The 27,445-nt window shown below is 45.9% G+C and overlaps 1 protein-coding gene across 3 annotated transcripts in view; it reads right to left on the bottom strand.

Moving 5' to 3' along the window:
• TRMT11 (tRNA methyltransferase 11 homolog) overlaps window positions 1–27,445 on the bottom strand; it is a 255,548-nt gene that overhangs the window by 123,845 nt on the left and 104,258 nt on the right. For all 3 annotated transcript variants that reach the window (XM_069234817.1, XM_069234818.1, XM_069234819.1), the window contains exon 11: window positions 1,206–1,337. In XM_069234817.1, coding sequence (XP_069090918.1) covers window positions 1,206–1,337 — 132 coding nt within the window. The remainder of the gene's footprint in view (window positions 1–1,205; window positions 1,338–27,445) is intronic.

The raw sequence follows: 27,445 nt of genomic DNA, 5'->3' as shown, positions 1-27,445 counted from the left end.
GAAGGATTTTAGCAGCCATGTTATCTGTGGTATCTACATGAATATTAAAATCACCTAAAATAGTAAAATTGTTTTTTTTTACATATTAATTCAGCGAGGTGATCCGAAAAAGAGTGAAGAATACCACCTACTTTGAGTTGCTGGTAACATGTGAATGTTTTACGACCGTAATTTGGTCGCAAAACATTCATACATCTGATTCGGATTCAGTATTTGGGGAGGACCCCCTAAACATGCCCCTTCCACATACAGAATCGGTATGTATTCACAGTTTTAAATGGTGATTTGGTAACATGTTATTGAATCACATTTTGGGAGTAATACATATCAAAATGCACTTTTCTGGTCACAAATGGCCCAATTCTGCAAATCGGGCCATTGAAGACCGGAATAATGCTTGATATGTCTGGTCTATAGTGTTTTATTTCCAGGCAGGCCGACATAGTCTTCCACCTTTCCCATACATTAGCACTGCTACGTGACTTCAATGGGGTAACTCATATAAAGTGAATGTAAGTGGGAAATGTGTAATTATTCAAATGGTGAGAAAAGACTGAAAGCAACAAGGCATAATTCATTGTATGCAATATGGTATTGAGGGTATAGTCCCATAGGGTGGAGTGACATTTGTATGCTGCACCTTAAAAATCTTGACAAAAATTCAGATCTAGAGTTCTAGTCAAAGTGTCGCTGTGCCAACTGAATTTAACATTAAAGGTACAATTGCCCAGTAACTTCAGTTAAGGTAAAACATTTGTCTGTCACACAGTTTCACGTTTTATTCACTTGCCTCTGACACATGAGTGCCAAGATTTAAAACCAATTTACTGAGAACAAGACTTTTTGTTGAGTAAGTTCCTTTCCTTAAAATGTCTTGAACTGTTTTAACTAGCCACTGAATAACTGCATTATTGGATCTTTACTGAATTTGAAAATTAACTGTCTGGTCACTGGCATTTATAACTGTAATAACAAAATTTAAAACAATACAACAAACAACTTGTTTCAGCTTTTCACAAAATAGTCAAGAGAAATCAATTGTGCCATCTCTCTCCAAAATGGTTCATTATTATAAATACATTATTGAAACACAAAAGTTAAATTATTAGCGAAAGGTTAAACACATATAATGGCGCACACATGCTGTACACAAATGTTCATTTTGTTAAAATAGAGTAGAAAACAAAACAGATAATTATACTTACTCAGGTCTATAGACGGGTAGCCAGTAGACTAATCTTCCACCTCTGGTAAGATACTTGGCAGAAAAATTTAAAAGGTCAGAAAAAATATCGCTCAGGTGGTAATTTGATGAAACAGGGATGTGGCTATCGTCGCTGCAATAAAAGAACAGTATTTAAAAAAAAATATTAGAACTAAAATCTTGGACTAAAATCCTGTTCATGTTATTGTTAGAATCACAAAAAACCCTATTTCAGACAATAAGTAATAATAGTTTTACTTGGCTGGTTGCATGTCGGTTGTCACCAATTATCACTGACCTTCTATTACTTTTTGTCGTGGTTGGCATAGGAATATCCACTGCATGGTATCGAAAAAATTACTTACCTTCAGTAACGCCTTATCTGGTAGAGATTCTATCTAGCTGCAAATTCGTTACCTTTGAATTCCCTGGCATCAGCTTCGATTTTCCGGATCCAGTCTGATGCCTGGGGAAGAATTCTAAAATAAGGAATCTGCGGCTAGTTATCTCTATCCCTGCTCCGATTAATCCAGATGAATGACATCTGGTATCCTGACATTTTGGGCCTGATTACAACTTTGGAGGAGGTGTTAATCCGTCCCAAAAGTGACGGTAAAGTGATGGATATACCACCAGCAGTATTACAAGTTCCATAGGATATAAAGGACTCGTAATACGGCTGGTGGTATATCCGTCACTTTACCGTCACTTTTGGGACGGATTAACACCTCCTCCAAAGTTGTAATCAGGCCCTTTGATTTTGGCTCGTCACACAACAACATGCGAGAATGCTGTGTCCTAGACAATCCTGTAAGTTGTGTGACCAAGACCATGACTCTGAGGACTGGAGGGGCGCACCAGGAGTAACTTTATGCTGACGCAAGACTACTCTCTGTGTCTTGATGCATAAACATTAAGCAGTGGTGGCAAAGCACTGTGCAATGTCAACATTCATCAACAGTGTGTGTCAGCAGAGGCCTAAGCCTGTCCCCGACAATGTGAAGTCCAGAACCTGTTCTTTGACCTAGTAGGGTGAAACAAACATGCCACCTTAGTGGACAGAAATCTAATGTCAATCTTCCGGGTGTAGGACAGTGGGGGCAGCATTATAAGTTCTACGCTGATTAGACCTTTTTATCTGTGTCAGAAGTAGTGAGTTCTACAGTTATGTGAACTCCAGAATATTGCACTGAAATCTTGTGTGTAAAGTAAATGCAGGTGCATGTACAGTAAGCCTATAATAAATGTGTGGTAGCAGGACTTCAAGTGTGTGTGTGTGTGTGTGTGTGTGTGTGTCTATGTAAATACTGAAGCTAGGGGGATTATCCTGCCCCTACCTCCAAGATTTTGCCGCCAGCTCCATTAACAATTCTTTGAGTTAGTCAAATGGAGACCCCAAACATGCAGCTGACACTCCAGAAAAAGAAGGCAGAGAAACAGAGTGTGAGAACAGACAAGTTGAAATTAGCTCACCTGGAATAAGAGGAAAGGAAGCCGAAGAGACAGGATAAATGAGCCTGTGAGGAAAGAAAGAAGGGGAGCGAGGAGAGCAAGGAGAGGAAAAAGGAAAGGTTTCAAAAAGAAAAGAGAGAATTAGTGAGAGAGACAGAGGGGACAGTGTTACAGAAGAAAAGAGTCAGGATGGCAGGAGACAGCAACAACTGGAAAAGGTGATTTGACCTCCAACTCTGCAAGAGTGCCTGCAAAGGATCCTGAAGAGCTTGGGCACATGTATGGATAAGACTAGGATATTTCGGAATGATTTGTGAGCTTTGAGATTGCTTATTGAGTGAAGGCATTTAGTAATGTGTTAAAGTTAATGAATCACTTGCCCATAGAAATGATGGTAGTCAGTGCCTCTGGCTGATCAAATAAACTATGGGTTACTGAAGGACGCTCTGGTCAGGCAGTCTGGGCTGTAGCCAGTTGAGTACCTTCAGAAATTCAAAGAAACAGAACCAGTTAATGGTAACAAGTGTGCTCAAGGAGAAGTTTTCTACCCAACTTAGGAAATACCTATCAGACCTTAATAAAAAACGATCCACCAAAACTTACAATGTTGGCTGACAAGTGCTTAGCTGACAAGGTTAACAAATGGCTAGAGCAGCACAGCTTTAAGCCAAAGGGAGGGAGGAACTCTCAACATTTATTCCTAACCAATGAATAAGTGTAAGGGCAATTCCCAAAGGTTCAAGCGAGGACACAAACAAAATGGGGATTGGGTTTTCCAAGGCTGGAACACAATAAGAAAGGAGAACATGAGGTTATCCCAAGCCCAAAGTGATAATTTATTTTAGGTACCATAAAAAAGGGGCATTACTAATTGGACATCCAGATGAACAACCCTTTACCAGCTGTACCCATCATAGTATGTTGAATTTGGGTGAAGGGACCTGAGAGCTACCAGATTCCCTTATACACAAATATTTAAATAAGATGGGATGCGTTTTGGAAGCTAGAATAATTGGAAAGAATATTCCCCTGAGAATTACAAGTTCGTGCAGCAGTATGGTTGAGAGCAAGTATCTAAACCCAAGGATAGTTTTGATGGGGCCAGTGGCAGGCTGAGCATATTTGTCTAAGGGTTTTGGAGGCTAAGTGGTGTGGCCCATACAAGGTACTGCAAAAATGTTTCTGAGGTAAACTACTTGGTGGATACAGGTGCCACAAAGGAGCTAAAGAGGGTGTTCCATGAAAACAGGCTTAAGTCATAAGTTGAGGAAACTTCACAGTGAACATTATGGTAGTTACAGAGGAGGTTGAGGAAGACAGTGAACCACTTTGTGACCTACAACATGGTGATATGAACTATGATTCTGTGGAACTGGTAAAATATGCCTCTAAGCTAACACCTGAGTCTAGAGAAGTAATATGATGGCTTTCCAATCTCATTTTGCTGAGTCCAGGGATGACACTATTCTGTTTACATGATACAGACACAGGAGATAGATTGCCCGTGAACAGCAAGGCATAACTGGATATCTGACCTACTGCAGGAGTATGTCAAGGCAGAGAATGCCAGGGAGTTAGACTTTGGGTGTAACGAACAAGTTACTCACCTTTTGTAACGCATTATCTGGTAGAGAGAGGATCTAGCCGCAGAGTCCTTACTTTAGTAGCTTCCCCAGGCGCGAACCTGGATCCAGAAACATCTTTCCCTAGTACGTTAGAGCGTCAGTAGAGGGTGTCGTGGGACTCTGTACCGGCGTTGTCCACCAGATGTGACGTCAGCAAACTCCATATAACCACCTCGCCAACACGCCATCAATTTCTTCCGTGACTATCTTCTGCGCTCAAAACGTGGAGCCACACAGAGAAACTACCTATGGAACAGTGCGCGTTGAACAAAAGACACCCTTGTGCCAATGAATCATCACATTTTTAATTATAGGAGACCAAAGAAGACTCCGTTCACAGAGTGGGGAGGATGGGTGGGTCATTAAGGAATCTGCAGCTAGATCCTGTCTCTACCACATAATGCGTTACTGAAGGTAGCTTGTTCATCTGATACAGACATCTATCAGAATCGGTTACCAAAGCATAGTAACCTGGAGGAGGAACTGTTAACTGAGGCCTTCAAAAAAGTCTCAAAGTATCACAAAACCGGTTTAGAACAAGAGAAAAAGACTGAACAATCATAGTTAAGGTGAGTAACAATATACTCTACAACATCAAAACCTGTGGAAGGAACCACAGATAAAGAAAACTATGAGACATGAAAGCATGAGAATAAGCTCATCCATGTTAGCGTGTCAATTATGTGTCAGAAGTGTCTTAACAACATTGAAAATGTCTAACCAGAAGAAAACTGTTTTAGTACAAGAGGAATAGACCATGCATTCATAATAATACTTAGGAAGAAATACATCCTTGTTAGCAAAAGAACTGTGTAAAGGACCTCAGTAATAAAAGTTCATAAAGCGTTAATAGCATGGAGATAGTATCAACCATGATCAACACCATTAAAAATGTGTCCCTAGAACAAAACTGGTCTCGAGCAAAGCAAAAAGTATAATAATGTAGATGGGCCTTAACATATTTCACGACCTGTGGGAGGAACCACATATAAGGAGTCAGAAATATTCAAAAACATGGAATAAGGAAAAAGCTAGTTAACATGACCAATCGGTGTTAGAGCCGAAATAAGGGAATGAATATTAAACTACTTGCTCTCCTAGGGAGATGCAAACCCATGCATGAACACCTCATCAATACTATGGAAAAGACCACAGCAATGATATGCCAAAGATAAAGAAAATAAGAGTAAAAAGTTTTACCCGTGACTGTAGGACAGTGCTGCCAAATGAGGTAATGAATATAAATGTATTTGTTCTTATATGTAGATCGAAACAGCATGTACTACTCTGTGGGAAAACAGAGCATCAAAGCATGTTATTGAACAATACCTCTTACCACGTTAAAGGTATATTCTACCAGATCTACACTATAAGACAGATAGAATGTTTGTCTCTTGCAGAAAATACATCCAACTGCAAACTTTAGCAGGCAGGTGAAGACAACAAGAGCAAGCATTTAGCATATATATATACTTTCCCCCCGGGAAAGGTAGCTAGAGATGCTAAAACATCTTTAAGATATTCTCAATAAATATACCGACTGACATAGGAATATACACAAATACCTAAGTATTAACCATTGGAGGGAGAGAGAGATAGAGAGAGAGTGTGTGTGTGTTTTCTTTTTTAAGACGGAACCTAAATTGAATATGTTACTCATGATAAATAAGACTCATTTACAGATGAACTAGAAAAGCTGCTAATGATGCAAAAATGTAAAACAAAAATGTAGAAGATTCTTAATAAAAAAGTCCAATTCTGTATATTCTGTTTTATGGCAACACTTATGAAAACAGTTGTTCCTATATGAGGCATTAGCATTAGCACCTAAATGCACAACAGATATAGATACCTTCAAAAATGAAGAAGAAATAACTCTGAAGAAGATAAAACCCTTTGAAAAGAAGTAAATGTTTAAATGCAAACACAAAAGTGCAGAGTAACTCCTAAAAGTCTCTAATATTAATCCTTTATAAAAGAGAGTGAACAGAATCTACTGAGAGACACTTCTCAATGAAGAACTATGACAGCCTGACGTAAGCCTGGAAAACAAAGAATAACGTTCAAATATCATGCCCATACATTTGCCTACACCAAATTGTAGAAAATCCAACAAACTATGATGGCTAGTTGATATAAACCTTTAAGACCAAAACAAAGAAAGTCTTAAAGTCCCCAAAAGGATAGTCTCTGATTTCCAAAGTATCAAATCTACCAAAGGTAGAAAACTGATACTACCATTTCATTGGTAAGGTACAATGTACATACATAGTGAAGAACAACATCTACCTTGTCCAGGGGTGTGGAATTTAATAAAATATCTACTTGTCCATGGGACAGGTTGCTTCTTAAATCTACTTGTCCTGTAAAACAATCTACTTGTCCCTTTGGTGCACTGTAGTACGGCGACAAATGATGGCAGCAGTTTCATTATGTAGGATGTCTAATACTAGCCTAAACATGCATATTTGCTCGTGCTAAAATACAGTTCACAAATATTTTCTAGAAGTACGATTTCCTGGTCTACTAATGTAAGTTCTTGTGAATTCATGAAAGCCACTAACTCAAAGACATATGCCATGGGTGCACTTTTGTGACTTTTTCAAAGAACTGGGTCCCTAATTAGGTCTGGCATTTGCAAAGACATTTTGTTTTTGATCAAATTCTACTCTTCCACAAGGAGGATATTGGCACACAAAGTAGTTGTGTTCAGCATCTCTAGATTAGGATACAGGAAGCAAAACTGTCCATGGACAAAATGGAGTACAAAGTGAGGCAGTTCTCTGTAGTCTACCTTGGGCATTCAACGGGTAATGGGAAGATGCCAAGATTCAGCATGTGTTGAAGTAACCACTAACCCAGACTCAAGTGAGAGCCTTTCTTAGACTGACTGGCTATTACACAAATTTTGTGGCCAACTATGGGACAATAGTGGTGCCTTTAGCAGCCCGATACTCAAGAAGGATGAAAGGGAAATGGCCCACTGAGTACTTGAAGGAATGCTTCGTGAACAGGTCTGGTTTTTACATGAAAGCCAGTTGCCTCAGGAGAGGGGACATCATCTGAAGTCTGCACTCTGCTATCAGAATTGAGGATCTGTTCAGAGCCCAGAAGTTCTACTTGCCAGCCTGCTGAAAGAGGGAAGGAGTGTGCCTAGCCCTGCACGAGAAGCCTCTGTCCAGAAGAAGTCCAGCTTGCTCTTAGCTTGAGGAACCACTAGACTAGCAAGCAAATACAAGGGCATGGAGCCAGGAGTGACCTGTGTGTGAAGGGTCCCCCAAACTATCTTCTGAGGGTTATTACTGTGGGCTTCACCAAGACACTGAAATTGGCAGGCATCATGAAGGATCAGCATTCTGACTTGTGTCTGACAAAATAATGCTGCCACTGTTCACATATGAGTTGGAGATTCCTCGCCACCCCCAAAGGGAGAGCCACTATTGGACCAGACGCTGCAAAAGATGAAGACACCTAATTACTGATGACCTGCCCACAGGCTGCACCTGCCTTGCAAGTGCCTCATCTGCACCCGGCAGAGAATGGCCACTACTGCCGCACTGCTAAAACGGTGTCTACAGAATGCACGTAACTGTGGGGTCTACCTTGTGAGTGGACAGGAGGGAGACTCTGGAAGCACAAAAACCTCTGCCACACAAACGTAAGACTATTAATGAGTGAACTTGAATTGATGAAAGCAAACTGAACTATTGTGTGCATCTAAGCTTTGGGGTATTTGGTTGAGCTGTACCTGTACTTAATTAATACCTTGCATTGTGCTTTATACTATGAATTGTGGACCCTAGGAAAGACAATTAGAAAGATCAAAGTACCAAAAGGGCCTATCACCTTAATGAAGATCACAAACAGGATTACAAGCTTGAGTCTGAGACAACTAACTGTGCTATCTAGTATTTAATTATGCTGAGTGATTTAAGTAATTTCTCTTAACCAAAAGGAAAGGAACTGTGCTGGAATATAGGTTATTGTGTGCGTTGGTTGACTTGAGTCCTGAGCCCTTGCTCCCCCTTCCCCAACACTACCTCTCAGAGAAGCCTTTGGAAGCTCACTCATGCTACCCTGAGAGTGAACTTTGGAAAGACTGTATTTAGCCCAGATTTTAGAGTCATAACGTAAGGACCTCGGGACACCAGCAGCATATGACTTCAACCACTATGCCTGGTGCCCAATAGCCTCTCTATGCCATGACCTCCCTCCTCGGTCTATCAGTCTCTATAGTAGATTATCTGCAAATTTAATCTAATGGAAAATACAGAGGGAACATCTCATTAGAATTAGAGCTAGGAAAGCAAGTATCCTTGCTTTGCACTAATTGTATCTGTATAAATACTTGGCAGAGGGACGACCTATGACTGACGTGACACTTGTGCAACATAGTCATTAGCTGGAGCATGATTCTGTGAGTTATATAAAGCGGATCCTTTTTACATTATTGCATTGGTATATTTTGGGAGGGAAATTTAGCACATAGTATGAAGAACTGAGTTTTTTTCATTATATATATGCTGAGCATATTCTGTGCTGATAACAGTGTTTTTAATGTCATTAACTATGATGCCAGAGATTCCTCTTGCCCAAAAGATATTATTATATATCCCGATAAATGTAATACAAATTATTGGACATCAACATATAGACAAGAGAAAATTGCAACAGAATTACAAAGGGCGTGACAAAGAAAGAAAGTACCAAAAGTAAGGAAGAGGGGGATAGGCTGGTCTGAGGTCACAATAAAAAGGGGAGGTGGTGGAAGAGTCACAGATTCAAGAGGTTCTATAGCTAGTATTAACACTGTGTTTTGTGTCGGTGTCTATGGAGGTTTGAACTTTTGTAGGTAAAGCTCAAACTGTTACATTAAATCAAATCAAATCATTAACATTTATAAAGCACGCTACTCACCCGTGCGGGTCTCAAGGCGCTAGGGGAAAGAGGGGGTTACTGCTGCTCGAAAAGCCAGGTCTTTAGGAGTCTCCGGAAAGCGGAGTGGTCCTGGGTGGTCCTGAGGTTGGTGGGGAGGGAGTTCCAGGTCCTGGCCGCCAGGAAGGAGAAATATCTCCCACCCGCCGTGGAGCGGCGGATGCGAGGGACGGAAGCGAGTGCGAGGCCAGAGGAACGGAGGAGGCGGGTGGGGACGTAGAAGCTGAGGCGCCGGTTGAGGTATTCCGGTCTCTTGTCGTGGAGGGCTTTGTGTGCGTGGGTGAGAAGTCGAAAGGTGATCCTTTTGCTGACTGGGAGCCAATGCAGGTGTCTCAGGTGTGCGGAGATGTGGCTGTTGCGGGGTACGTCGAGGATGAGGCGGGCCGAGGCGTTTTGAATGCATTGCAGGCGATTTTGGAGTTTGGCTGTGGTTCCAGCGTAGAGGGTGTTGCCGTAGTCCAGGCGGCTCGTGACGAGGGCGTGGGTCACGGTTTTTCTAGTGTCGGCGGGGATCCAGCGGAAGATCTTGCGGAGCATGCGGAGGGTGAGGAAGCAGGCGGAGGACACGGCGTTGACTTGCTTGGTCATGGTGAGAAGAGGGTCCAAGATGAAGCCGAGGTTGCGGGCGTGGTCTGCGGGGGCCGGTGCGGTGCCGAGGGCCGTGGGCCACCAGGAGTCGTCCCAGGCGGACGGGGTGCTGCCGAGGATGAGGACTTCCGTTTTTTCAGAGTTCAGCTTTAGGCGGCTGAGCCTCATCCAATCTGCGACGTCCTTCATACCCTCTTGTAGGTTGGTCTTGGCGCTGGCGGGGTCCTTAGTGAGGGAGAGTATAAGTTGGGTGTCGTCGGCGTAGGAGGTGATGATGATGTTGTGCTTGCGTACGATGTTGGCGAGGGGGCTCATGTAGACATTGAAGAGTGTCGGGCTGAGTGATGAGCCTTGGGGTACGCCGCAGATGATCTCGGTGGGTACTGAGCGAAACGGAGGGAGGTAAACTCTTTGGGAACGGTTTGAGAGGAAGGAGGCGATCCAGTCCAGGGCCTGGCCTTGGATCCCGGTGGAGCGGAGGCGGGTGATTAGGGTGCGGTGACAGACGGTGTCGAAGGCAGCCGAAAGGTCGAGGAGAATGAGGGCGACTGTTTCACCGTTGTCCATCAGGGTTCTGATGTCATCTGTGACTGAGATGAGGGCGGTTTCCGTGCTGTGGTTGGTTCGGAATCCGGTTTGTGAAGGGTCGAGCAGGTTGTTGTTTTCCAGGAAGGTGGTCAGCTGTTTGTTGACGGTCTTCTCTATTACCTTGGCTGGGAAAGGCAGGAGAGAGATGGGGCGGAAGTTTTTCAGGTCGCTCGGGTCAGCCGTAGGTTTCTTTAGTAGGGCGTTGACTTTGGCGTGTTTCCAGCATTCGGGGAAGGTAGCAGAAGAAAAAGAAGAGTTGATGACGGCCTGGAGGTGCGGGGCGATGATGTCATCGGCTTTGTTAAAGATGAAGTGAGGGCAGGGGACCGAAGGGGCGCCGGAGTGGATAGAGTTCATGGTGGATTTGGTTTCTTCAGTGTTGATGTGGGTCCAGTTGTTGAGGGTGATGGTAGGGGGTGCGGGTTCGGTGGTGTTTGGTTGGGTCTGGTGTCCGAAGCTGTAGTGGAGGTCGCTGATCTTGCAGTGGAAGAAGGTGGCGAGGGATTCGCACAAATCCTGTGAGGGCGTGACGGCGTTGGCGTTGGGGTTGGAGAACTCCTTGACGATGCTGAAGAGTTCTCTGCTGTTGTGGCTGTTTTTGTCCAGTCTGTCGGTGAAAAAGTTCCTTTTGGCAGCGCGGATCAGGTGGTGGTGTTCGCGGGTAGCGTTCTTGAGGGCGGTCATGTTGTCAGCGGTGTGGTCCTTGCGCCAGGCCTTCTCGAGAGCGCGACAAGTTTTCTTTGATTCTTTGAGGGTGTCAGAGAACCAGAGAGGTTTTTTGGTGTTGGTCTGTCGATGCGTGCGTTTGAGGGGAGCAAGGTTGTGTGCGCAGTTGGAGATCCAGTTTGTGAGGCTGAGGGCTGCGTCGTTGGGGTCGGTGGTGAGGGTGGGTTGGTTGGCGGCGAGTGCGGAGAAGAGTTGCTCTTCGGGGATCTTGTTCCACTGTCGACGAGGGATGGGTTGAGTGCGGAGGTGGCGGGTCTCGCGTCGGAATGTGAAGTGGACACAGCTGTGGTCGGTCCAGTGTAGAGCGGAGGTGTGGCTGAAGAAGATGTGTTTGCTGGCGGAGAAGATAGGGTCGAGCGTGTGTCCGGCGATGTGGGTGGCGGTGTTCACCAGTTGTTCGAGGCCGAGGTTGGCGAGGCTGTCGAGCAGGGTGGTGGTGTTGGGGTCGTTGTTTTGTTCCAGATGAAAGTTGAGGTCGCCTAGGAGGATGTAGTCCGGTGAGGCGAGGGCGTGCGGGGAGATGAAGTCGGCGATGGCGTCGCTGAATGGGGTGCGCGGTCCGGGAGGACGGTAGACGAGGGATCCTCTGAGGGTGGTCCTCGGGTCGGTGCGAATCTGAAAATGCAGGTGTTCAGCGGCGAGAGGGGTGTCTTCGGTGGAGGTGGTGACGCTGATGGAGTCTTTGAAGACGATGGCGATACCTCCTCCTACTTGGTTGGTGCGGTCTTTTCTGGAGATCTTGTAGCCTTCGGGGATGGCGGTGGCGATGTCTGGAGCAGAGGAGGCGTTCATCCAGCTCTCCGTGATGAAGGCGACGTCCGGGGCTGTGGAGTCCAGGAGGTCCCAGAGTTCAATGGCGTGCTTGTGGACGGAACGAGCGTTGACCAGGATGCACTTGAGGTGGTTGATGGCGCGTGGGCTTGTGGTCGTGGTAGTTGTGTGGTGGAAGATGCGTTTGCAGGAGTTGCAGGCGAAGGGTCCACGTTTGGGGTGAGCTTGGAAGCAGGTGTTGGAGCGTCCTGGGTTGAGGGCGTGGAGGGTGGTGGGGTCGTAGCGGATCAGCGGGGCTTGGGAGAGCTGGGGACCAGGGGTCGTGGCCTTATTACATAAGGGTTTGGAGGGTCTCGTAGCAAAGTAATTATTAGACAGATTATCTGAGTTTCTTTAAACAAATCCATGCCCACCATAACTGGAGATAGATTAATGAAAATTGTCCACTCACACAGAACTTTCTTGATACCAATCGTTAAGAGTAAGTCTATAAGGGAAAGGTCTGTATTCGTAAGCCTGACTAATTGAAGGGCTCATGTGCACCAATGGCCACGTATAATGTTGCATGGATTCAAAGCAATACTTAGTGGTAAAGTGTTATTTATTACCCATTTATTCTCATCCCAGAGCGTTTTAACAATAGCACAGAAATATAACGTGCGTTCCAGATTAGCCTGTTTTTCTGACCAGCTCCAAAAATTAGTGGAGTCAATGAAACCTTGCCTATGGAACTTATCACTGGAACAATAACATTTATCAATAGCCAAATATGTATACTGGTATAAAAGGGGAGGTATATTGTACTCTAGTTAGTATTTCGAGATGTTAAGCCATTCTTTTTCAGTTGGTGAAGTTATATTCAGAAGGAGGGAGAACTTTTCCTATTTCTAGATAAAGTCCATGTTCATGTTGTTATTAACTTTCCCTAGAACTTGGGGGGGGGAGGGGGCTTGGCCAAGCAAACTATCATGGCGGATGCATCTTAGTGCAGCTCCACAATGGGTAGTCAAACCGTGAAGTAATATCCCAGTTGCGGCAACAACATCCACTCGCCAAAAGCACATCAATACTCCCGGGAGGAAGGGGAGCAGGCCCAAGCCAGAAAAGGGCGTTTGGCCCGTAACAGTGCCATCTGGCAAGCGCAGCATACCTACATGCACTACTGAGGCCGGAGGCAGCCTGTCTGGCCAGGGACATCCCAGCAGTGACCAACAGAGCAGCGACTGCGATCCACAAGCCACTGGCCCAGAGATGAGGATCCCCGGAGATGGGCAGTGACTACACTGCCACTCGACCACCCGACAGGAGGGATGGGGTGGCCGGGCAACGTGGCAGGGGACGGCCTGTGAGACTGTAGCACGCCTGCCACTGCTGTGTCTCGGATCAGGCTGCCGGTGGTGACGTGCCGATGGGAAGCACAGAGAGGAACGGCCTGGTGGGCTCTGGACCGATTCCTGCCGACGAATGAAGCAGACCTAGCTGTGATCTACTCGCCATAGAGTGACAAAGAGAGAGGGGGGGCCCACACGGAACGCGGACCCGAGGCAACAAGGAGGCTGTTGAGTCTGCAAACCCGGAAATGCCCCAGTATAAAACGTCTGAGTTGATAATTTGCCTTTGCAGGGACCAATGCGTGATACAGTGACCAATGCTTGTTTGCAGAGACCAATGATATTACCATTGTTGTTAGTGATACAATATACTGTGAATACTGTTATTATCACGGAGTTCGAGGTGGCATTTGCATTATTCTGTGTTTGGTTCTTAAACAAAGCTGAATCTCATCTTTGACATGCTCAGAAATTACACTGTGATGTAACAGTGAAAAGCCGGTTGTTCATGAAGTTGAACGCTACTGATTAACCCTATGTTTTCAAAGTAATATACCTTGAACCAAAATCCTTTATATTAACCCTATGTTTTCAGTATGATGTAAACACTGATTTGCGTTCCTCGCAATACTAGCTTAGGACAATGATTAACTCATGAATATCTGGAGAATCTAGCTCCTTGAGAGTTTGTTCTTATTATTGTTGCCTATGTAAATGTCTACGAGTCAAGTGAGTCAGCATCTTGGGAAATTTCATCAAGGTGAAACACACAAGATATCCACTATAGTTCAAGGAACATCTAGGTAAGCTTAATTAAAGTAACGACGGACTAAATATGGGGTCACAGTGGGAGTAGCTATAGACAGTATAGGAGGTTCAAGGCTCTTATTTAATTACAAGTAATCCAAATTGTTGCTGAAAATTCCTAGAGAGCAGGAGAGACCGGCTCGTCAAGAACCATCACTAGGCGTCCGGATCCAGCACTGCCACTCAAGTGTCTCTCTCCTTCTCTCATCCATACCCTTTGCAAGTTGCAGTGCCGATAATGTGTATTTAAGTGGGAGGCACGCAATGTTTAGGTGGAATTGGGAACAAGCAGCTTGGTCAACATTGTGTCTCCGTGGGACGAACAGGTTAGTGCTTGACAGCGGCACCGACTGAGGGGCCATGTCTGTAACCATCGACTGAGCCGAAATGTGCAGCCAGGCCTGAGAGGAGGTAGCCAACATGAGAAGCCCAGGCAGCACAGTGCCCAACCGGGTCCGGGGGGCACCAGAGATTGGAGCAGATAGCGGACCGCATCCTGTTGCCCGGTGTCGGACTCCGCTGGAAATCAACTGAGACCGCCCTGGTGCTTCTAGGTGGGCCTTTGGCGATGGCAAGGTGAGTGGGCCCGAGGGACTTTGAGAGGGGGATCACCTGCCAGATGGAGACCGACTGGGGCCTCCCCAGGGGCCTCATAGGACCTTTACTGTCACCCAGGGGGACCCTATCTGATTGCACCTTCCTTGTGGGACTAATCTGAGTCAAACAGTACTGGAGTCCTGGGCGACGCCTTGCAGCTACTCCACTACCCCAAACCACATTTTTAAAGTGCCACACTCCTAAGACCCCCTGATTCTGGTGGGGCCAGCTCATACGGAGCGCTGCGCTGGGCTGTGCTCTTGCCAGGCACGCTAAGAGCAGCAGTTACCTGGCACCAGGGATGGCGAGAGGGGGAAACAGCAAGGACTTACCACCACAATGGGCATCAAACAGAGCTGCTGGGCCTCTGCAGTCTGGTACAACGCCTAGAGATGACAGCAGACGACACCAAGGGACGCTCCTGCAGGAGTAACATCAGGATCATCGGGTGCCCAAAGGGGGGGAGGGTCTGGACCCTCTGGCCTTTCTTGAAAACTGGTTCCGCAACTTCACTCCTGGTTCAGACCTCACACCCTTCTACACATTGGAGAGGGTGCATGGAGTCTCCGCCTGCCGACCGCCCACGTATTACCACCACGCCCCATGTTTACTAAGCTCCTGCTCTACTGAGACAGGGACGCCCTTATGCCCGGCTGGACCGCTTCCTGAGTTCCCACCCTCTAGTCCCCCTCGCAATAAACGCTGACTACCTAGGCAGAATCTTGGCAGATCATGCCACCCATGTGATAGACCTGACCTGGTTGCCCCCATGACCTTCTCACCTCCTCCTATGCCTCAAACGCGACGCACTAGAAGATCCTGCCTTCCGTCATGCACTGTAAATACTCAATTAAGGATTTAAGTACAGAGAACCTGAATGCCACTCATAGAAATGCAAACATATACAAAAAGTGATGGATCAAATGCTAGAATTAATATCAGCCACTGGTAAATACTCAGGGCTGCATCCCAGGCCATCGTTATTTTGCATACCATACTATTTTGGATCCAGACCTATGCAAATCAGTCTTGACCCTGCTCCAAAGGGAACACTGCAACCCAAAATGCCAAGTCAGATCTTCCCTGAACCGAAACACAAGCAACCCAGGATCAGTTTAGTCCTAGCTAGGGCTCAACAACCAAGTGTGCACAGGACCCACGACTCGGCATATGAATTAGATCAAGATACTAAAGTATACAAAAAGCAATGAATGTAAAGCTTGAATAATTCTCAGCCCCTGGTAATTACTGGGCCACACCATAGTCCATTCTTATTTTGCAGACCATCCCACCTTAGAAATGAAATGCAGACACATTAAAAATACTTTAAGTTTAAGTGATTTACCTCCAGGACCTGTTCAATAACCTGGTACTAAAGATGGCAGTGAGGCTTTTGAGTTAAGTGTGAAAAGTGAATCTCTTATAAATATACAAAAAGAAATCTGTGCATTTTCTGATATCAAAATGTGTAAAATAATGAGTTTTAAAGTATTTAGCACCATATTTTGAGTTTTCCAGATTAAGGGCAAGATTTAGATTTAGCGGAAGGAAATACTCCGTCACAAATGAACAAGTTACTTACCTTTGGTAACAAATCATCTGGCAGAGACATATTCTAGTTGCAGAATCCTTACCTTAGAATTTTCACTGGCATCAGACTGGATCCAGAGATTTTTCTTCAAGCAGTACCCTTGCCTGCCGTCAGGCGACATTGGTTGACTCCACGTCTGTTGTTGTGGTCACTATGATGACATCCCGGTCGCATGTAAGCGCTACCCTGGCATGCTGATGTCAGTATTTTTTTCATGACTTTCCACGCCACAAGCGCAGAGCAATGAAGAACACTGAGACTGGTGGGCCAGAACTTAGGGCCAGATGTAGCAATGTCAGAATTTACGATTCTGAAATTGCGAGTCGGTGCGACTCGCAATTTCAGAATCGCAAATCCTGATGCAGAACGGTGTCTCAGACACCATCTGCGACTCGGTATGGAGTCACAAAGACCCACCTCATTAACATTAATGAGGTGGGTCGCATTTTGCGACCCCATAGCGAGTCCATGCACTCACAGGGATGGTGGCCTGCTGAAGTCAGCAGACCTCCATGTCTGTGACTGCTTTCTAAATAAAGCAGTTTTTTATTTTTTATTTTGCAGCCCGTTTTTCTTAAAGGAAAACGAGTTGCAAAATAAAAAAAATAACGAAACCTTTTGGTTTCGGTTTATCAGAGCGGGCAGTGGTCTATTGGACCACTGCCTGCTCTGAAAAACCCTTTTTGGCAACATTCACAAAGGGGAAGGGGTCCCATGTGGACCCCTTCCCTTTTGCGAATGGGTTACCACCAGTGTGACACTGGTGGTAACTGCGAATTGCGATGCGAGTCGCAAATAGGAAGGGAACACCCCTTCCTATTTGCGAGTCGCATTCACAATTTGCGAGTCGGTACCGACTCGCAAATTGTGAATGTGCATTGCAAAAGGCTTTTTGCATGGCGCAAACTGCGATTTTCGCAGTTTGCACCATGCAAATAGCTTTCTACATCTGGCCCTAGGCCCTGAAAGGGAATCCGTGTCCCTAGAAATCAGTTTGCAGAGCAGGGAGGATGGGTGGATCGATAAGGAATTTGCAACTAGAATATGTCTCTACTAGGTACTTCGTTATCGAAGGTAAGTAACTTGTTCATCTGATAGAGACTTCTAGTTGCAGATTCCTTACCTTAGAAAATATACCCAAGCAATACCGTCCACGAAAGGTGGGTCTGTGAGCCAAGATCATATGGAGAAGTCCTGAAGGACGGAACTGTCAAAGTAGCCATCTCTTTGGACCCAGTTGTCCATCTGCCTGGCAGATGTCCAGGACTGGAACTCCAAGTGTTAACGCAGTAGTTGCAGCAGTTGCTCTGGTAGAGAGTCCGCAAACCCTCATAGGGTTACTTTTTAGCCAAAGGGTAGCACATTTTGATGCAGAGAAAAACCCTTCTAAAGATGGTCCTTTCTGCACTGCCGGACCTTTATTCGCACCCACATAACCAACAAAGAAATGAGCATCCACCCAGGAGTCTTTGGCACGATTGAGGTAGAATGCCAACATTCTTTTTGGATCCAGACAGTGGATCTTTACGAGAAGGATGTGGGGTGCGTAAAAAGTAGAAAGGTGATGGATTGGCCTACATGAAAGGGTATGAACACTACAGGGAGGAAAGAGGCCCTGGTATGAAGCACCACTTTGTCAGGATTGACAGAGATAAATGGTGGCTTCGAAGAAAGAGCTTGCAGCTCACCCACTCAGTGCACAGAGATGATGGCTACAAGAAAGGCTGTCTTTAAAGTGAGATGCCAAAAAGGGCTATTATGAAAGTACTCAATGGGAGCACACACGAGGTAAGTGAGAACCAAGTTCAAATCCCACTGGGGCATTATGAACAGGGTAGGCAGAAACATGTGGGTCGGACCTTTGAGTATTCTCAACAATAGGAGATTTTAACAAGAAGGGTTGGTCTGGTAGTCTGAGGAAAGCAGAGATGGCAGACAGATAACCTTTAAGGGTGGCCAAAGCAGAGCCCTGCCAGACAAGAGAGAATGCAAACAAAAGAAGCTTAGTTAGAGGTGCAGAAAGGGGATCAGCAGATGTACATCATGCCACAAATGTGTTCCAACGATAAGCATGTACCGTTTTGGTGGAGGGACGCCTTGTTGCCAAGATAACATTACAGACTTTTGGGCGAAAGGTTAAAAGCTGTCAACTGCAGCCGCTCATTCTCCACGCAAGAAGGCAGAGACTGGACAGGTTCGGGTCAAGAATCATCCCCTGCTGCTGCAACAGAAAATCCTCTTTCAGAGGCAGTCTGAGTGGAGGATTGATGGTTATGCTTAGAAGCTCGGGATACATATTCTTCGTGCCCAGTCCGGACCCACAAGAATTACTAGGGCCAGGTCGTTGTTGATCTTCTTGAGAACTCTGGACAGAAGTGGTATTTGTGGAAAGGAGTATAGGAGGCCTGAGTTCCACTCAAAATGAAAAGCATTGCTGAGCGATTGCTGCCTTTTAAACTCCAACGCGCAAAAGAGTTGACATTGCATGTTCTCTGAGGAGGCAAACAGATCTAAGCAAGGCTCTCCCCAATGCTGAAAGAGACCTTGGGTCACCTCAAGATGGAGACGTCATTCGTGATCGACTATGCATCGACGGCTGAGTTTGTCTGCTCTGGCGTTCAGAGAGCCCATCAGATGTTGAGCCACCAGAATAATGCCCTGATGTGCCAGCCATGTCCAGAGGCGCAGAACCTCTTGATAAAAGGTCCAGTACCCTACTCTGCCCTGTTTGTTGCAGAACCACATGGCAGTATTGTTGTTCGGGAGCACCTGCGTCACTTTCCCTTGGAGAGTGGGAAGGAATGCTGTCAATGCAAGCCTGATCACTAGGAGCGCCAGAAGACTGATGTGTAGCCCAGCCTCCACTGGAGACCATACGCCTTTGATCTCCGCCTCTCCCATGTGGCCACCCCATCCCAGGAGTGAGCATCAGTCACTACTTTAGCAACACAAAAGGATGATGGACAGAGTGTTGAAACTTTTCAAACACTCATTCCCAGTCACAGATCTGGGTTTAATCCATCAATCTTTTGCTCACAAGGCTACCCCAGTTTGGACCCAGCCATATGCAAATCAGTCTTGACCCTGTTCCCCATGGGAACAGTCCAGCCCGTTCTGCCAGGCCAGGTCCTCCTGGACCGGAAACAAGCATCCTAGGACCGGTTTCAGGGTATCACCCTTCATCAGCCAGGCTAGCTTGAATCCTGTGGCACAGTGAGCAAGGGACCCACGCCTGGGCATACCCTCCCCACTTAGGGCAACTTTAGCAACACAAAAGGATGATGGACGGAGTGTTGAAACTTTTCAAACACTCACCCCCAGTCACAGATTTGGGTTTAATCCATCGTTCTTTTGCTCACAATTCCACCCCAGTTTATACCCAGTCATATGCACCTTGATGAAGAGTGAAACCCTGAAACCGGTCCCAGGATGTTTGTTTCTGGTTCAGGGAGGACTTGGCCTGGCAGTTCGGGCTGGACTGTTCCCATGGGAAACAGGGTCAAGACTGATTTGCATATGGCTAGGTCCAAACTGGAATGGCATGGCAAGCAAAAAAATGCTGGATTAAACCCAGATCTGTGACTGGGAGTGAATGTTTGATTTGCTCTGCATTCCGTCCATCATCTGTCATTACTGTCAGATCGGGTTGGGGAAGAGAGAGGGATCTGCTTTTGACCCAATCAGCGTTTGAAAGCTACCACTATAAATCTTTCACAGTCCCCTCCGAGATATGGACCATGTCTAAGAAATTCCCCTGATGCTGCTCTCACTGGCACTTCAAGTCCCACTGCTGAGCCCGCATATGCCATCTGGCATGTGTCACCAGCAGGATGCAGGAGGCCACGAGATCCAGCAGCCTCAGAGTCATTCTCACCGAAACGCAGGATAGAGGCTGAAACACAGGAACCATAGCCTGAATGTCCTGGACTTGCTTTTTGGGAGGATAGGCCCGAAAATGCACTGTGTCCAGAATAACTCCAATTAAAGGGAGCGTCTGAGAGGGATTCAGGTGTGACTTCGGCATGTTTATAGTGAACTCCACTGTCCGCAGAAGGTACGCCATAGTCTGAATGTGGGAGACGACTCTGGGCATTTCTGACTTCAACAGCCAGTCATCGCGGTAGGGGAAGATTGAAACCCCTAACCTGTGCAGATGAGTTGCAACCACCTCCATCACTTTCCGAAGGGGAGCACAGTAAGTTGCAAGTACTGGTGCCTTAACACGAATCGCAAGTAGCATCTGTGGGAAGGCAAGACGGGTATATGGAAGTAAACATCCTGCAAGTCCAACGCTACCATCCAGTCTCCTGGGTCAAAGGCAGAGAGGACATGAGCCAGAGTGAGCATTTTGAACTTCTCCTTCTTGAGGAAGAGATTGAGGGCCCAAAGGTGTAGGATAGGATGTAAGCCCTTGTCCTTTCAGGGCACCAGAATGTAGTGGGAATAACAACCACAACCCACTTCTGGTGTAGGGACCCTCTCTATGGCTGCCTTGGCCAAAAGAGCTGTGACTTCCTCACAGAGCAGTGCTAGATGATCCTCCGCTAAGCAGCCATAGGATGGAGGCATGGCCAGAAGGGCAGTCTCAAAGGGGAGGGAGTAGCCCCTTTGGACAATCTGCAAAAATTCACCTGTCCTGATGGATTCCCAGTGGGGCAGGTGATGGCAAATCATGCCCAACTGGTCTGAAATGGGAGAACTGAAATGGGAGAACAGACTTGGAAGGCTTGGAGGCTGTAGCAGGGACCTGGGTGGACTGGGCAGACCTCTGGTTTCCTGTCCCACGAGCCCATGGGATTCTGTGTCCTCAGCCATGCAGGGGCTGAGTAGTGTGGGTGGCACGGTGGCTGGGAATGGGACGCAACAGGGAGCCCCTTCCAAGGCCACAAAAGGGGCGAAAGGCAGACTCTTGGGTGCAAGGAGAAGTCGAAAGGCCAAGGGACCAAGCGGTAGCCCGGGACTCCTTGAACCTCTCATGCATTGAGTCCGTCTTGTCTCCGAAGAAACAAGCGGCATCAAAGGGCATGTCCAAAAGGGTCTGTTGGCCATCCCCCCAAAAAGATCAGATTTCCTCAACCAGGCATGGTGCCTCATGGCCACTGTCGATGCAACGGATCTACCCAAAGAATCGGTTGTGTCAAAGACGCACAGCTTATAGTGGACTTCGGTCGCATCTTGCAACAGCTTGAGAGATGATAGTCCAGACCTCCTCTGGCATCTCCAGCAAGACTTGCGCAACCGTATCCCACAATGAGTGGGTATAGCGGCCCAACAGGCATGCAGTGTTCACTGACCACAATGCCAGACTGGAGGAAGAAAACATCTTCTTTCCAAGTTGGTCCAGTCTCTTTGATTCCCTACCCGGGGGAGCGGAAGGGAATGCGCCAGAAGAAGAGGAAGCCTGAATCACAAGACTTTCAGATGTGGGGGTGTTGGGACAGGAATTTAGGAAAGTTTGGGGTGGGCCAATGACGGAGGGGGATTGTCCTGTTCACAGGAGCCCCTGTGCTGGGTCTGGACCAGGTACTCAGAAGGACATCAGTGAGAGCTTAATTTAATGCGAGGAGAGGCTCCGCAGTGGAAACCCCAGGGTGAAGCATCTCCATTAGGAGATTAGTCCTGTCCGCTCCAGTTGGCAGTACGAGGTCAAGGACCTCAGCCGCCCTACTGACCACCACTGAATAGGAGGCTCCCTGCACCATAGGAGGAGAAAGCATACCAGCGTCTGGAGAAGTATCCAGACCACTGGCCTCAACCAATTCCTGTGCCCAGTTCATGTTAGGGTAATCTAGCTGGTATTCATAAGGGTCCAGTTACCCCATCAATCCCTCCTCATATTCGTACCCATAGGAAAAAAGGTTCAACTCTGACCTGGGGCGAGTAGGCCCCATCGAAGTCGAAAGTCGACGTCTGCCAAGTCGATTTGGCTCCAGGTCATAGGGAACTAGAACTGGGTTGGCATCGATCATAGGCCCAAGCGACGCTGAGAGCATCGACGACTTAGCCGGTACAGGGGAAGGTTGCAATGGCATGTCCAGCCTTGGCACAGATCCGATAGCGGATCCAGTGGGGCCCTCGGAGGCCAAGGAACGAAGCTGCTGCCGTGGAACCCAAAGGGTCCCCAGTCAAACCCTGAGGCCCAGACGGCACAGCAGGGGCATCAGACTGCCCAAATATGAGATGCATGGCCTCATAGAACCTCTTTAGTTGGGCAGGGGTCGCTCCTGCTCCCGGAAACTCAGGGAGGCATACAGTGCACTCAGTAGTAGGCTACGTGGATGGAGGCCTGGAGCGATGACGCTTCTCCCTTGTTGCATCAGCAGAGCAACGTGGTGAAGTCGAAAAATGTCTATCCTTCTTCGACTTCTTGTTACCCAAGTGACCCGAAGACTTGGAAGAAGACAAGTGGTGGTGAGTCCACGAGCAGTCTTGAGACCTTCCTCTTGAACAAGACCAGGAGCAATGTGAAGTCAAGCGCCAGGCCGCCATGAGCTTCAGGGACCACTCCCTCAAAGCCTTCGGACGCATCGTCCAGCACTCAGTGCAAAACCTTGGGTTGTGGTCGCACTCCAAACACCATTAACAGAACCTGTGCAGATCCGTCACCGACGTCATGCGGTGACAGTCCTCACATGGTTTGAACCCTATCTTCGGGGACATCCTCGATGCACCAAAAGTCACCAAATAACACAATATAAGTGTTGAATTTGGTCACAAATCAGTGCACGGAATGGAAAGAAAAGACCTGACGTCAACGAGCTGAAGCAGCCTCCAACGTCATTACGGTGACCACAAAGCCAACGACGAATGCAGAGTCGACCGACGCCACCAGATGACGTGAAAAGGTATTACAAAATCTCCGGATCCAGTCTAACGCCTGGGGTAAATTCTAAGGTAAGGAATCTGCACCTAGAAGTCTCTATCAGATGTTTCAGCTAAATCATCTAGACATTAAGGACATATTTTGATGTTATAATACTGATTTATTATGTGTCAAAAATATCAACAGTGATGAATGTAATTGTGTCAATATACTGTGTTGGTTTTCTAACACACTGATTTCTTTTATGCTGTCTTGCTTCAAAAATATGCAGCCCTGAAGAACCAAAATGTATTTTGTGAACAAGAGTTGTATGTATGTTATATTTCTTTAGCACAACCTAGTCATAAGGAAATGGGATGCTGTGCTGGGTCAAAGACAAGCATGATACAGGAGATTAGCCGTTTTGTGAACAGCATTTTGATATTTTTGCTTCTACATCAAAAGTTTGGACCACTCATATGAAGTTGATCTCACTTTCTGATGAATGATTATGAAGATAACGATTGTTTTTATTTAAAATTGGAAATCCTATCATGTGTTAGCTTATTATAGGCAAATATTTTATGGGATTATACTTTAGGAAACTGTTTTAAGAACACTTCTTTCTTATTAATTATTTTTTAGGTTGGATTTGTTCAAAGTTTGAGCAAAATAGTTAAAGGAAAAATCTGTGTTGAGTGTCTTAATGTTAGTATCAGTATTTAAAAGGTAAATTGATTCTAAGAGGTTGTGTGCAAATGATGACGATTTCCAATAAGAAAATGAAAAGGGACTGTGTGCTTACACTGTGCTATCAAACTGCATTATCTCCAAAAGAAATTACATAATTGATATCTAGCAGTCTATGAAAACAAGTCCGGAGAAAAAATCAAAAAAGGAAATTACACACCTTGATTTCTGATTAGTTTCTGTGCTCCAAGAATCCGAGCAATAAAAGCAAATGATAGGGTCCTTAAAACTGAATTAAATGAAAACATTAAGGCCCTGAAACATGTGCAATGAACGGATATTTTTAACAAAACTGTCAACAGGCATACCATACTTTAGAAATCAGCTGAAAGAATAAGCTTTAAGAAAGCCAAAATAAACACGCTGACACAATGTTCCGAAATATAGACGAAAACTCCTTCAAAACCTTTTGTAACAGCAACTCTTTGCCAGCAAATGAAGAAAAGCCTACAGATGTTACAAATTCTAATAAGATTACCTAGACTTGACTGAAAGCTATAGTGCGAATATATATGCAGAAGAAGAAAATCTAATCAGGGCTACCATAAGGAAGGTATCAAAAACAGAGAAATATACATAGGAAAGCAGGTGGTCTAAAGAAAATCTGATAATGATTATGAAATCTCAAGTTAGGAAACTGGTGCATCGACAAACTGACAGAATGCAGAGTAAAATATGCAGAGTCATTCAAGAATAAAGTGAGATTGGCTAATGGGCATTATGATGAACTCATTTTGGAGGAATAGCTTCCAATGAACTAGCCTCAAAAGAAAGGTCATATTTTCTTTCAACATATCACATAGAGTGTCAGATACAAGCTAACCAAAAGAGGCATTACCTCGGAGGACTCCAGGGTGTCTGTGTCCAAAGACTACATACCGCCTACGCTCGCTGACCCCCCCCATTGATAAGCTGGATGTCATCTTGAAAGAAATCCAAGAGTCATGTTTGGCAATAGAGCAAAGATTGGAGTCCATCACTACTGAACTCGGACTCCTTAAGGATGAACACAGAAAATTGGTGGACAGACTGAAGACCAGAGAGACGGGTATCGCTACCCTCCTGCCCGGACAGAAAGATAGTGAGGATGCAATCTATCAGCTGCAGAGAAAGGTGGAGACGCTACAGGAGAGGTTGGAAGATGAGATGGGAAGGTCATGCTGCAACAATATCCGTATAATTGGCCTACGGAGGGGCAAGATGCCACACAATATGTGGGGACATGGCAGCAGAGCGTGGTGACGTCTGGACTGTCGGTTTTCTTCACAGTGGCGAGAGCAAACCGAGTTCCAGCAAAGAGGCCTCCACCAGGGGCACCATCCCGCTCAACAGTGGCTCGTATACTACACTACAGGGACCACAACGCTCTCCTACGTAGGATGTGGGAGGCAGGCCCTCTTATTAGTGACAATCCTCGAATATCTCTGTATCCAGATTATACGCTCGCATTACAGAGGCGGAGAGCCTCCTTTCAGATTATAAAGCAGAGACTCCGAGCGTGGGCTTCCCCTAAGGGCTGCTGTTTCCGGCCTGTTGAGGATCACATATCATTAAAAAACCCTCTTCTTTGAAACACCTGAGACAGCACGAGACTGGCTAGGCAAGACCTTCCCTCACTTAAGTCATCTGGAATCCTCCAGTTCTTTGCAACCCAAGAGACGCTGGCTGCAGAGTAAAGAACGTCGGTCCCTATGCCGCAAATCCCAGGGAAGTACCAGGCCCACACTTACTCAGGCTTTGGAGAGTTAGAAAGCTGCAATACAATCAGAAAACTCCATACAGAGTTCATTCTCCCCCTCCTACCACTGCTTCCGTTGCGGACAGCACTGTTGTATCAGACTCGTAGGGGAGTGTTACCTTGTTCCCATCTATTACACCCCAGACAGCCCACAATTAATGATCCTGAAGGAGCGTCGCTTAGGCTCTCATTAACCTAATGAGACTACTGGATTTTGAGCAACAAGATCTTCCACGATGTGGGGGACTGAGTCTAGCCCACGGCAGATGACGCTTGTCACTCCAAATCCGGGTTCTTGCTCCGGCTAACAAGCAGTGCCTCATCTCTCCCAAATGGTAGAGACAATTGGGCAGCCAAGCGCATGACATCTCAGTACTTCTCAGGGAAGTCGTAGTCACTCAGGTCACAACCTGTTCTCTCATACATAGTGCGATCTCATATATAAATAACAATAGAAGCAGTATAAGTTTTAAAGATTGGTTTAATAAAACAACTACATTTTGGATAACAAAGTGTGAGCTGCAATAACCGGAACTACACAACACAATAATATTAAAATAGTGACGATGAGAGTGAAGCACAAGAATAAAGCTATCATAGTGCCACTAGGTTATTCTCTCTCTAGGTTATATTTTCGAGCACAGCATCTTAAGCTCTATGCCTGCCTTTCAGGTTCCCCTGGGAGGACATCAACCCTCATACCTGAGCAAAGGCATGTAATTTGCATAAGCATCTGCAACAGGGCATTCAGCATACAGTTGTGGGTCCCTGGCTGGAATCTCCCTCTTGACGTGTACTAGAACTAGAAAGTGTTTTTATAACTAACACGCAAATGTTATAAGAAAATGTCCCTACGTAAGGACGTGTATTTTCTACGAATGCTGGAGACTAAACTTCTACCACGTTTACCGGCAATGTACCAGACTGTAGCCTTGACTGAAGCTCTGAGCGATCAAGAATGCATTATTTGAGAACACAGTGCTGAACTAAGCTAAACACTGTGATAGAAGAAATTAAAACAAGACCATAAAAACTGGTTATTGTAAAATAACAGTGAGAATCTGAATAAAATATATCTAGGGCAAAGTGCACAGCGGCCTAGTATGTTAAACTAACGTGCATGAAGCTATACTTAAAATGGCTACACTACAGAGCTATGAAATGGAAGTCACTGTACAACGCTGGAGGGGCCGGAAGGAGTATGGGGCCGACTGCTGGTGCCTGCCTGCACCGGCTCCTGCGGTAGAGGGTACGAGTCAGTATGCAGGGCATTGACCAACTACGGTATGTACTATGTGATGTACTGGCATAGCCAGAGACTGATTTGATCATGAAACATCGCTATGAACTATGAGCCAATGGCCCCTCCAATGGTCACACTAGCCATACCCTCCATGGAGTGCACATTCTCACAATTGACTGGCGGGCCTGGACAGACCCCATGAACGGAAGTTAACGTTGAACTAATTGTTTATTACTACTGTGGAACTTTATGCTTTCAAGCCTACTACCCCACTAGCAATTGCTTTTTTTACTTTGTAATTTAAGGGTTTCCTGTTTATTACTGGTTTGGTTTAGTGAGTTTTAAGCTTAGCCTAGAATTGAAATTAGTTGGGGGAAATGTTTACTGTGTTATTTATTGGACATCTACACATTCATCACATGCTTTAAACACCAGAAAGCTGGAACATATATGCCACAGCGAGAACTTGCACATTAGCGACCTTATATAATATTATCACCTGGAATGTGCGTGGAATAGGGTCTATTCATAAGCGACACATGGTCCCGGCTCAATTAAACAGTCGCAAAGCACATATAGTGTACCTGCAGGAAACGCATCTAATTACACATGAGGGGGCTAAATTACATAGGAAGTGGAGAGGCCAGTTGTTCCACACTTTCTATTCTGCATTTGCACGCAGAGCGGCCATATGGCT

The sequence above is a fragment of the Pleurodeles waltl genome, chromosome 5 (genome assembly GCF_031143425.1).
Source record: "Pleurodeles waltl isolate 20211129_DDA chromosome 5, aPleWal1.hap1.20221129, whole genome shotgun sequence".
In the NCBI taxonomy this organism is placed as follows: Eukaryota; Metazoa; Chordata; class Amphibia; order Caudata; family Salamandridae; genus Pleurodeles; species Pleurodeles waltl.
The sequence above is the reverse complement of the archived record's forward strand: the minus strand, read 5'-3'. Positions and strand labels throughout refer to the sequence as shown.